We start from the raw sequence: 13,217 nt of genomic DNA, 5'->3' as shown, positions 1-13,217 counted from the left end.
GCCATTTTTATTTCTGGAGATGCTTTAGCTCTAATATTTTCTCTTGCTGTGTGAAAGTGGACCTCTTGGTGCAGACAGATGCTGCGAAGTAGTTTGATAGGCATGCAAACGCAGTCTGTCAGTTTCCATGAGGTTGGGTGTTTTTGCTTACAGGCGGTTTTTTCAGTCTTTTTGCTGAATGGATTTCAATTCATTTCAGACATTTTGGGCCGTTTTGTGGGTGAGACATTAAACTGACTCACTGTGGGCATTGGAGAGATTGTGGTGCTGTATCGCTAGTGGCCCGCCCAATTCACTGGCGCAGTCATTCCCTCCCTCTCCCGGTCAGATAATGTGTGGTGAGGTTCTGGTTCTGGAGGTGTGTTTGTGTGTTCTACAAAATGGCTGCCGTGCTTTGCCCAGGTGGTGCTGCGCTTTGGTGGAGGTTGAAGTGAGTTTCCCCCCTTCATCGTGAAGCCTTATGTGCTCCTCATAGCAACAGCAGCAAGCTGTGAGTACAGAGGTCGTAGCTTTTTCAAGCCATAAGTTTTTGTAATTTTGTCCAACATTGGGCTGAACATGTCCAATTCCCAACCTAACTTGGCATGTTCAATCATCTGTAACCGCAACTGCGTTCATGCCTGAACCCCACTGCAGATTCAGGAGTTCTTCTCCCAAACATGTGGTTTTATCAGTAGCTCCTTGCTCTGCACAGATGACCAAGCTCGCAGAGTGGAGTTGGATGAAGAACTATTATATGTGACTGTGGCCACCTGTTTGACCAGTGGGGCTCAGTAGATAGTGATGAAATGCAGACCACTAATGAACTGAATCCTCCCATAAACTCACTGATGCAATTGCCAATTGGCACTGGCACGATATGTCCTGGATACTAGCTGATCAAGACACTGGAACAGAGCCTTAACGGGTACCAGACCATGGGGCCCATCCACACACAGGAACAGAGCCTTAACAGATACCAGACCATGGGGCCCATCCACACACTGGAACAGAGCCTTAACAGATACCAGACCATGGGGCCCATCCACACACTGGAACAGAGCCTTAACAGATACCAGACCATGGGGCCCATCCACACACTGGAACAGAGCATTAATAGATACCATACCATGGGGCCCATCCACACACGGGAATAAAGCCTTAACAGATACCAGACCATGGGGCCCATCCACACACTGGAACAGAGCCTGAAAAGATGCCAGACCATGGGGCCCATCCACACACTGGAACAGAGCCTTAACAGATACCGGACCATGGGGCCCACCCACACACTGGAACAGAGCCTTAACAGATACCAGACCATGGGGCCCATCCACACACTGGAACAGAGCCTTAACAGATACCAGACCATGGGGCCCATCCACACACTGGAACAGAGCCTTAACAGATACCAGACCATGGGGCCCATACACACACTGGAACAGAGCCTTAACAGATACCAGATCATGGGGCCCATCTACACACCGGAATAGTACCTGCCAGGCCTTTAGACTGAAGTTTAACAGATCCAATTACTCAGATGAGAAAAATTCATATAGCTAATTAATAATATTCTGTGTGCGCAACCAGGTGGCTGTGAATTGGCAACAGAGATAAAATTACTGTGGGGTAAAATGTGGGATTGTTCCCTTGGCAGTGCTGTGTGTGGGGGGGGTAAATGGTTGGCATTTATATAGCGCCTTTATCCAAAGTGCTGTACAATTGATGCTTCTTATTCACCCATTCACACACACACTCACACACCAATGGCGATTGGCTGCCATGCAAGGCACCAACCAGCTCATCAGGCTTTTGCAGAAAGTTTAATTTAAGTGGATATAAAAGAAGCAAAAGTGTGGGATTGTTCCCTTGGCAGTCCTGTGTGTGTTTGGGGTTAAGTGTGGGATTGGTCTTTTGGCTGTCCTGTGTGTGTGTGGGGTTAAGTGTGAGATTAGTCTTTTGGCAGTGCTATGTGTGTGTGTGGGGGGTTAAGTGTGAGGTCCTTTGGCAGGGCTGCTGTGTTTAAGCTGAGTGTGCTGAAGCCATTGTACCACTGATACAAGAATGACAGAGACCGTGTTCCAGTGTGTATAGGAATACTGTGTGTGTGCATGTGTGTGAGAGTTTGCATGTTTCTGTCTGTGTGTGCATCTGTGTTTGTGTGTGTGTGTGTGTGTGGGTGTCTGTCTGTGTGCGTATGTGTGTGTCTGTGTGCACGTGTGTATCTGTGTGTGTGTTTGCATGCATGCTTGTGTGTGTGAGTGTGTATGCGTGAATGTGTGTGTTTGCGTGTGTGCATGCGTGTGTGCCTGTGTGTGTATGTGTATCTGTGTGTGTTTGCATGCGTACTTGTGTGTGTGAGTGTGTATGTGTGATTGTGTGTGTGAGTGTGAATGTGTGTGTGTTTGTGTGTGTGCATGCGTGTGTGTGTGTGTGTGTGTAAGTGAGTGTCGGTGTATATCAGTGTAAAACAAGGCTTATGAAGCTTTGTGTGGATTCCACTTAACCCCACACTGAGTGCAGCATTGATTCGCTGTCCACAGGAACACTGCCCCTATGATGGGCTGTCCCTGCAGGGAGGGAGAGAGAGGGGGAGGGGGTGGAGATGGACAGGGTGGCAGAGATGGAAAGGTCAGAGACATGATGATTAAAATAGATCTGAAATGTGGCAAGTGAACAGATATAGTGCCTTGCAGAAGTGCTCAGGCCCTTGACCGATTCTCACATTTTACTGCATTATAAAGGATGTATTGAAATGTAGTTCTTTGTGATACTTTATACAAAAACCCTGCATTATACGGTACCTTTTCTGATAGAAAATATTTCAAAACAAGGGAAATATGCTGTTTGGGTCAGTGGACGAGGGTAGGGGCGAGTCCTGTGAGGTTTTAGATGTGATCCAGTAAACCCTGTCTCTACATGTCTCACTGCAGTCCTGCTCTTCCTCTGAGCTGGCTCACTGCTCAGTCAGTCTGCAGTGAGTCCTGTTTCAAATCAGGTAGCTCTCCAGAGTACACTTCTTTCCCAGGGAACAACTGTTTGGACATTACAAATGAAACCCATATGCCGATAACCAAATGGTGCTTTTTTTGTTTTTTTTTTACAAAATGATAGACACAAGACAAAACAAACCAAAATCACAAAGTCCATAAACACATGTCCAGCAGGGCGGCATACATGCATTAGCACAGATGTGGAAGTGGGCAGAATAAAGGTCTGGCTAAAGTCGCACCTCCAGAAGATAACTTCCCTCATCTTAAATTAGCACCTCCAGAAGATCACTTCCCTGATCTTAAATTAGCACCTACATAAGATCAATTCCCTCATCTTAAATTAGCACCTACAGAAGATCAATTCCCTGATCTTAAATTAGCACCTACAGAAGATCACTTCCCTGATCTTGAATTAGCACCGACAGGAGATCACTTCCCTGATCTTAAATTAGCACCGACAGAAGATCACTTCTACAGAGTATCCGGCCTTCTTGGAGTCACTGGGCGGCATCCTGGAAAGGGTGCCACCCGGAGACTCCATAGTTCTGCTGGGCGACTTCAACGCTCACGTGGGCAATGACGGAGAAACCTGGAGGGGGGTGATTGAGAGGAACGGCCTGCCTGATCTGAACCCAAGCGGTGTTTTGTTATTGGACTTCTGTGCTGGTCATGGATTGTCGATAACAAACACCATGTTCGAGCATAGGGTAGCTCATAAGTGTACTTGGTACCAGAGCACCTTAGGCCAAAGATCGATGATCGACTTTGTGGTCGTATCATCAGACCTGCGGCCGTATGTCTTGGACACTCGGGTGAAGAGAGGAGCAGAGCTGTCAACTGATCACCACCTGGTGGTGAGTTGGATCAAGTGGCTGGGGAGGCTGCCGGACAGACCCAGTAAACCCAAACGTGTAGTGAGGGTGAACTGGGAACGTCTGGCGGAGGCCCCTGTTCGCGAGGTCTTCAACTCCCACCTCCGGAAGAACTTCTCACGCATCCCGGGGGAAGCTGGGGACATGGAGTCCGAGTGGGCCATGTTCAAAGCCTCCATTGCAGAGGCGGCAAGCAGGAGCTGTGGCCAGAAGGTCATCGGTGCCTGTCGGGGCGGCAACCCAAGAACCCGCTGGTGGACACCAGCGGTGAGGGAGGCCGTCAAACTGAAGAAGGAGGCCTTTCGGGCTTGGCTGGCCCGGGGGTCCCCTGAAGCAGCAGACAGGTACCGGGTGGCCAGAAGGGCTGCGGCTTCGGCAGTCGCTGAAGCAAAAACCCGGGTATGGGAGGAGTTTGGGGAGGCTATGGAGAAGGACTTTCGGTTGGCCTCGAGGAAGTTCTGGCAAACCATCCGACGACTCAGAAAGGGAAAGCAGGGCTTGTCTCAGGCTGTTTTCAGCAGGGGAGGAGAACTGCTGACCCGGACTGGGGATATTGTCGGGCGGTGGAAAGAGCACTTCGAGGAGCTCCTGAACCCGAACAACACGTCCTTTGTGGAAGAGGCAGAGCCTGAAGACTCGGGGGAATCTGTACCTATATCCCTGGCGGAAGTTGCTGAGGTAGTCAAAAAGCTCCTCAGTGGCAAGTCGCCGGGTGTAGATGAGATTCGCCCTGAGATGCTGAAGGCTCTGGACATTGTTAGGCTGTCTTGGCTGACACGCCTCTTCAGTGTCGCGTGGAGGTCGGGGACAGTACCTGTAGAGTGGCAGACCGGGGTGGTGGTCCCCATTTTCAAGAAGGGGGACCGGAGGGTGTGCTCCAATTACCGGGGTATCACACTCCTCAGCCTCCCTGGGAAAGCTTACTCTAGGGTACTGGAAAGGAGGCTCCGACCGACGGTCGAACCTCGGATTCAGGAGGAGCAATGTGGCTTCCGTCCTGCCCGTGGAACGGTGGACCAGCTCTTTACCTTGGCAGGGTTGCTGGCGGGGTCATGGGAGTTTGCCCATCCAGTCCACATGTGCTTTGTGGACTTGGAGAAGGCTTTCGACCGTGTCCCCCGGGGAACCCTGTGGGGTGTACTGCGGGAGTATGGGGTACCGGGGCCGTTGTTACGAGCCATCAGGTCCCTGTATAACCAAAGTGAGAGCTGTGTCCGCATTCTCGGCACAAAGTCAAGCACGTTTCCGGTGGGTGTTGGACTCCGCCAAGGTTGCCCCTTGTCACCGGTCCTGTTTGTGGTATTCATGGACAGGATCTCAAGGCGCAGCCGAGGTGAGGAGAGTGTCCGGTTTGGTGACCTCAGAATCGCATCTCTGCTTTTTGCGGATGATGTGGTTCTGCTGGCTTCATCAGACCGTGACCTTCAGCACGCACTGGAGCGGTTTGCAGCCGAGTGTGAAGCGGCCAGGATGAGAGTCAGCACCTCCAAGTCCGAGGCCATGGTTCTCTGCCGGAAAACGGTGGATTGCTCCCTCCGGGTTGGGAACGAGTCTTTGCCCCAAGTGAAGGAGTTCAAGTATCTCGGGGTCTTGTTCACGAGTGAGGGTAGAAGGGAGCGTGAGATCGACAGGGGGATCGGTGCAGCGTCAGCAGTAATGCGGGCGTTGCACCGGACCGTTGTGGTGAAGAGGGAGCTGAGCCGGAAGGCGAAGCTCTCTATTTACTGGTCGATCTACGTCCCAACCCTCACCTATGGTCACGAGCTTTGGGTAGTGACCGAAAGAACGAGATCGCGTATACAAGCGGCCGAAATGAGCTTCCTCCGTAGGGTGGCCGGGCTCAGCCTTAGAGATAGGGTGAGGAGCTCGGACATCCGGAGGGAGCTCGGAGTAGAGCCGCTGCTCCTTCGCGTCGAAAGGAGCCAATTGAGGTGGTTCGGGCATCTTATCAGGATGCCTCCCGGGCGCCTCCCTTTGGAGGTTTTCCGGGCTCGTCCAACTGGGCGGAGACCCCGAGGGAGACCCAGAGCCCACTGGAGAGATTATATATCTCTCCTGGCCAGGGAACGCCTCGGGATCCCCCAGGAGGAGCTAGAATGCGTTGCTGGGGAGAGGGACGCCTGGAATACCCGGCTTTGCCTACTGCCCCCGCGACCCGACTCCGGATAAGCGGGTGATGATGGATGGATGGATGGATGGAAGATCACTTCCCTGATCTTGAATTAGCACCTACAGAAGATCACTTCCCTGATCTTAAATTAGCACCTTACAGCTTGCTGACAATGACTATGTGGACCAGAATGTGAAAGAATGCTTTCAATGGGCACAGTAGAATTCTACAGCTCAATTTGCAAATGTTATTTTTTCACACTATTCATTTCACAGCCCAAAACATATAGGCTAAAAGTGGATAGCCATTTGCTAAGCCACAAACAGTATATTGAAGTGCATTCAAAACCCTAAAAACGTTTTTATTATTGTTATTGAAACTAAGATCTGATTGAAGGTGATGCAGATTATGCTTCTGATTGTGAATTGGTTATCGAATAGAGCAATCACACCTGATTTAGTTGGAGACCTACCCAGGTGGTGAGGGAATTTCAGTTTCATCTTTGGAATGATTTTGTTCAAGAGGGACCAAAAGTGGGTGAAAGAGGAAGAACAAATGTCTGGATGTTGGAGAGGGAGTATGAATTTTTGGTGCCATTCAACATTACATTATTGCCATTTGGCAGAGTGACGTACAGTTGATTAGACTAAGCAGGAGACAATCCTCCCCTGGAGCAATGCAGGGTTAAGGGCCTTGCTCAAGGGCCCAACGGCCATGCGGATCTTATTGTGGCTACACTGGGATTCAAACCACCAACCTTGTGTTTCCCAGTCATTTACCCTAACCACTACGCTACAGGCTGCCCTGTAGATGTACATAGATGATGGATGCTGGATGCCTGGAGATATCAACTGATGATGGCCTGGGATGGATCAGGCATGCACAGAGCTTCTTTCCATGGTGTATACAAGAGAGGATGTATGCTGTAATGCTGACAAGAACATGAAGCCATATGAAGTAGACCAGGTAGACAAAAACCAGCATTACTGTACCTGTGACTTCCAATATTGTTTTCACTGTAAACTACATCCATGTTTGCCAATAAAACCTTTACTGCAGCATTCCTATAACATGTCCCTTTTGCATGTACTGTGGTACATTCCATTCAGTAAAGATTAAATTGCAGATGCCATTCTGCTTTGCAATGGACAGTTTGTAAAAAAACCAAAAAAACATTGCTACACTATGAAGTAATACTTTAATTACAAAAGAAAAGAAGCACTATAGAGCACACAAATATTTACTACTTGATTGTCAAAAACACTGCATCTACTGTAATGCAGTAAAAAAACCTATTTGTGCTGTGATTGACAATGTATTCTTGTTGGAAGAAAACTAGTATTTTGGTGAATGAAGTTATTTTGTTCTGGGTTTTCCAAGCTGCATATTGATGCGGAGAGTTGTATGGAGTGTTTTGAAAGAGTGAAAATGTGTGTTAGCAATTATAAAAAAACGTGAAATAAACCTGGTGATAGTTGAAAGGTGTTGCAGAGGGAGACAGAGGGATGGGAATAAGAAGATGGAGGCTTTTACAGACAAGGAGATGGATGGAAGAAAAATAGTGAAGAAATTACAAAAGACATGTGAGAGAGAGAACAGAGAGAGAGAGAACAGGCTAACGGTGTAAAATTAGATTTTCAAAGGAGAGGAGGGGGATGAGACCCAGCTAGCACTGCACAACTCTCAAATAGAAACAATTAGTCCAGATACTTTTAATTAGGCTTCATTAAATCCCAACTCTGGAGTCGAGAGGGAGTGGAGGAGGTGTGCTGAAATTATAATGAGGAATTTGGTCTGTTTGTGTCTGTTTGTGTGCGTGTGTGTGTGTGTGTCGTTCAGACACTTTAATCTTTTATCCAACCAATTTTCCCCACATACACAATCCATGGGCTCATTCCAATCACTTATTTTTCTCCTGTTCTTCTTTCTACTCTTTGCTCCACCCATCAGGAGAGGCGAGAAAAATAAACGAAGACTTGGAAATCGAGAAAAAATAAATTAGGTGATGGAATGTCCTTGCTCCTTCAGACAAGGTTAATGGGCAGAGTTGCCACGTCACGCTTTCCACAAAAAAATACTTCCGCAAAGGATGTGCTGATGTTTCCTTGCTCAAAGGAAAGATTGAGAGGTCCTAATTTGTACTTCTAGCTTCAAGAAGGAACTTTTAGTGGGGTAGAATGCACTTTAAGATGGTGGACCTCGATCGATTTCTGGGTCAGAAGCAAGGAAGGAAAAAAAGAGGAGAAAAATAAGCGATTGGAATGTGTCAGTCATCTCAAGCTCTCCTCTCTTCTTTAACCTCTCTCCTCTCTTCTTTACCCTTTCTTCTTTAACCTGCATTATCATCAACACAATAATCATTATTTATATACAATCTTTCATAGAAACAGCAAAGTGCCTCATGAATCCCACTTAGAAAAAGACATTATAAGTTGTGCAGAGTGCAGTTCATTTATTTTCTTGTTTTTTTGTTGCTGATCATGCCTGATTAGTTAATTAGTACTACATCACGTTTTCTTTAATTGTTTTAAAACAAACTAAACTCAAATGAATAACCATACACGTAAAAGGTCACATTAGTTTTTTTGTGGGCCATGAAATTGTTGGAGAACAAGAGTGGAGAATGGTAAGAGTGTAGAAGACTTACCATTCTCCACTCTTACCAAACTCGCCAGAACGAGAAGGGCTTGAGAGACTGTCCAGCGAGTGATTGCACTGCTGAATGTCTCCCATTTTTTGAGGACAGGGAAGTTCAGAACCAATGGAATGTGCTTGAACCCTGGAGACAATCTAGGCCTACATGGGATAGACTCAGCCTTCAGCCTGGAAATTGTTTTAACCACGGAAATCTTCCCTCTCCCTTCCCTGTATCTCCAAAAGTCCTGAGAGCGCTGGCTACTGGAGTCCAACGATAAGTGCACCAGGAGGGATTTATTTTATTTTATTTTGGGACATTTCTTTTTATGTGCATTTATCTATGTTATGTGTAAAGTAAAGATCTTTCTTGGTTTGACAATTGTGTCTTGTGTTGTGTCTGTGTAGGGGGCTCGTTTAATGTTTTGATATCACCAAGTTTATTTAGTACTAAAGCGTGGCTAGCGAACAGCAATTCACCATCAACAGGTCCCTAGATTCAAGTCATAAATGGAGTACAGTTTGGATGTTGCTCTCGTTTGCTATTTGGGCAATAAATAAATCTAATACTAGTTAAAACGTATTCTTTCCTCTGCTGGTTCAGAGCCCCATTGAGACAGGTGTTACACTCACATCAGGTAAAAACGATTTTTACAATGACAGGAATAAATGAATCAGCATAGATACAAGGCATGAAAGGTAATACAAAACACATTTCAAACACAGTGTATGTGAAGTGAGAGTGTGTGTGCGCGCGCATGCGCGTGTGCTTGCGTACGTGCTGGGGTGAGCTTTGTGCGTTTATGAAGACAAAAGAAGGGAATCCTTTCATGAACGCGTGCCCCACGAAATCGAGTGTCTGGATTCATTTCCTGTGCTGTTTGTGTGTGTTTGTGATGGAGATTGATGGAGATATGGCAACCCAGAATATTATTCATTTGGAGGGAGATTGATGGAGATATGGCAACCCAAACCCACAGCAGTGACAGCAGTGTTCATTATGAAAGCCTTTATGTGTGCTCTCCCGTGGACATCATTTCCTCTCCACAGAGACACTAGACGCTGTGACTGCAGGATCTCTGCTTCTTCTCACCGTATTCTTCTCCTTCTTCTTCTTCTTCTTCTTCTTCTACCCCTTTCCCCCCTTTCTTTCCTTTCATATTCATTTCACTCCATTGTGTCCATTGTTTCTCTCATCACCACCCTCCTATCCTGTTGTTTTCTGCTCCTCTCCTCCCCCCTCTCTCTCGCTCTCTCTCCCCTGAGCAGCGAGGGGAAGATGGTGGTCCTGTCTCTGGCGATAGGGCTGGCTGAGCAGGATGACTTTGCTGACCTGCCCGATCTACAGGAGGTGCAGGAGAGCCAAGATTCCCCTCCTGATACGAGGTACTACCCACAAGAGCAGTGCTTGTGTGTGTGTGTCTGTGAGGGTGTGTATGTATGCATGTACATGTGTGTGCGTGTGTGTGTGTATGTATGTATGTATGTATGGGTGTGGGTGAGAGAGAGAGAGAGAGAGAGAGAGACCCCTAATCCCCCCAATTAATATATAAATATAGACAGTGCTGTGAAAACATATTTGCCCCCTTCCTTATTTTTTCTATTGTCACAATGAATGGTTTCAGATATTGAGATGGAATATTAGACAAAGGGAACATGAGTAAACACAAAACACTTTTTTGTATTATTATTGCACTTATTTTATAAAAAAAGTTATCAAATACCCATATCACCCCTGTGAAAATGTAATTGGGGCGTAGTGGTTAAGGTAAATGACTGAGACCCGCAAGGTCGGCTGTTCGATTCCCAGTGTAGCCACAATAAGATCTGCACAAGCGTTGGGCCCTTGAGCAAGGCCTTTAACCTTGTATTGCTCCAGGGGGATTGTCTCCTGCTTAGTCGAATCAACTGTACATCGCTCTAGATAAGAGCATCTGCCAAATGCCAATAATGTAATGTAATTGCCCCCTTAAACTTAATAAGTGGTTTCACCACCTGTAGCAGCAATAACTGCAACCAAACGCCTTCTATAATGTGTTATTAGTCTTTCATAGTGCAGTTGAGGAATGTTAACCCACTCTCATGCTTTTAAAAAGACGGTAGGTTGTTTTTCAAGCATAATCTGCTCTTTTCAGGTCCTGCCATAGCATCTCTATTGGATTCAGGACTTTGAATAGACCACTCCAAAACCTTCATTTTGATTATTTTCAGCCAATCAGATGTGGACTTGATTTGGACTTTGTCCTGCTGCATAAGCTGATTACGCGTCAGAGTCAGCTCATAGACAGATGACAGATGACCTTAATCCATTTTTTGGCACAGAGCAGAATTCATGGTTCCTTCAATCATGGCAAGTTGTCCCAAGGCAGCAAATAATTCCCACACCATCATGTTTGACTTTTAGTATGATGTCCTTACTGCGAAATACTGTATTTGATTTACAGCAGGCTTCATGGGACCCGTATCGTTCAAAAAGTTTTACTTTTGACTCATCTGTCCATAGAACTTTATCCCAAAAGGGGACATGGGGATCATCCATTTTTTCAATTGTTAGAATTTGTTTCCACCTTGCTACTTTCTCACAAATCCCTTATCTCTGTGTCCGTGGAGGAATTTTGTTCTGCATTTGGAGATAATGGCTCTCCCTCTGGTTCAGTGGAGCCTCATTTTCAGCTTCAGAGGTGGCTGTGTGGCTTTCTCGAGTAATATGTGTCAACAACTTTTTAAATCATCTCTTTTTCTCTGAATTATATGTTTGATATGCCAAGAAAAGTGGGCTAAAATGTGAAAGAATGATCTCAAATTATGGGAAATGTTCGATTGCAGTTATTTCTGCTAAAGGTGGTGAAACCAGGGCCCTATTTCATAGACGTCACCTCAACAATCTAGGATAATTTGATGTGTCAAATTATCCAATCAATTAAATTGGCTCTGCTATAAAGGGCAGATGAATCACATGGCAAAAACAGGATCATACTCTTTGTATAGACAAAGGAATACGGGGCTCTGCCCACGTCAACATTTACGAAAGCAGGATACAGAGCCCACAACGTTCCAAAAAGTATTTTTGTCTTGGGTGCATAAGATGATTCCCTCATGATTCAGTCGGAGGCACTCATAGTCTTAAGGTATTGATGTTCTGAGAAAACACGTTCCTCTCTAAATGCTCGTCTTACAGAGCTGCCTCATTCATCAGGAAGAACCTGGCTGAGCTCATTTCTGCTGTCTGAGTGAGATTTCACCAGGTTGTTTATATTGGCCACGTTTATGTTATCCTCCTAACTTAACCTTGAACCTTGGGTTTTCCAAAATGAGTTAGGGATAGGGCGCCGTTATTAAGATGATTTTTTGCACAGGGGTGATATAGGTGTTTTTTGTTTAAGCTGACTGCTTGTCTGATATTACATTTTATTTAAAGATCTCAAAACAGGAAAGAAAAAATGTGGCATATAATAAACACATATGTTATGTTCAAACATAGGGGAAAACTAGATGCTTTCATTTCAATACATTTAGGTTTTTATTACCATATGTGTCAAAATTATTGGCACTCCTAACAATTATCGTAAATAAAACCTTTTCCCTCATTTTTCTAATTTAGTGAAACTGAAAATGATGGAATGACACAATATACTTCCTTTAGACTGAGATTAACTACATTAAGTAATGTTATTTCAGTTAGATTTTATTTACAATAATTGTTAACATGTTTTGACATGTATGGGTTTTAGAAAAATAAGTTTACTTAATAGAAAAAACATTGAAACATGAGAATAAATGTACTGACATAAAAGTATATATCTTTTCATATTTACCATTTGTTTGAACATAACTGTAGTTTGTAGTTTACCTAGCAACTGTAGGCTGCTAAATCATTGGTGAAAATATGTTGTTTAGCTGTCTTTCAGGTTTATAAATCTGAATTGAATGAGAAGATCTACTGCAATTTGTTCTATATAGTATATATATAAATAATTATAAAACGGGCAGGACAAATCTCGCAATCTGATTAATAGCAGTGAATAAAATAACTACCACTGCGAGAGTTCTCTTGGGTGAACGAAACTTGTGGATCGGAGAAAGCAAAGCAGCGCTTGCAAAATAACAAAATGAGTAGACCTACGCAACATGATCCTACTGATGTTGGACAGTTTTTCAGGGTTTGCACTATGGGAACGTAGAAATAAACATAAAAAATGCATAACTCACTCATGGTAGCTTGCAAGCTAACTAGGTAGCTAGCTAGTGAGTTTGGCAGAACAAGATTACAGTTCATTAATGTTGCATAGCAACCGCCTGGCACTACTGGAGCAACAGGGAACTACAGTCACCGAGCACTTTATTAGGAACATTTTTACTTTATTACACCAACTTATTCATGCAATTATCTAATCAGCCAGTTGTGTGGCAGCAGTGCAATGCATACAACCCTGTAGATACGGGTCAGGAGCTTCAGTTAATGTTCACATCAACCATCAGAATGGGGAAAAAATGTTATCTTAGTGACTTTGACTGTGGAATGATTGTTGGTGGCAGACAGGTTTGAGTATCTCAGAAACTGCTGATCTCCTGGGATTTTCACACACACTAGTCTCTAGAGTTTTCAAAGAATGGTACAAAAAAACTATA

General features: G+C 45.1%; 1 protein-coding gene across 1 annotated transcript in view; it reads left to right on the top strand.

Moving 5' to 3' along the window:
* The window catches only part of LOC133111132 (uncharacterized), a 248,977-nt gene that overhangs the window by 177,188 nt on the left and 58,572 nt on the right, over positions 1-13,217 (top strand). The window contains exon 9 of the mRNA XM_061221278.1: positions 9,858-9,974. Coding sequence (XP_061077262.1) covers positions 9,858-9,974 — 117 coding nt within the window. The remainder of the gene's footprint in view (positions 1-9,857; positions 9,975-13,217) is intronic.

The sequence above is a fragment of the Conger conger genome, chromosome 15 (assembly GCF_963514075.1).
Source record: "Conger conger chromosome 15, fConCon1.1, whole genome shotgun sequence".
Lineage (NCBI taxonomy): Eukaryota > Metazoa > Chordata > Actinopteri > Anguilliformes > Congridae > Conger > Conger conger.
The sequence above is the reverse complement of the archived record's forward strand: the minus strand, read 5'-3'. Positions and strand labels throughout refer to the sequence as shown.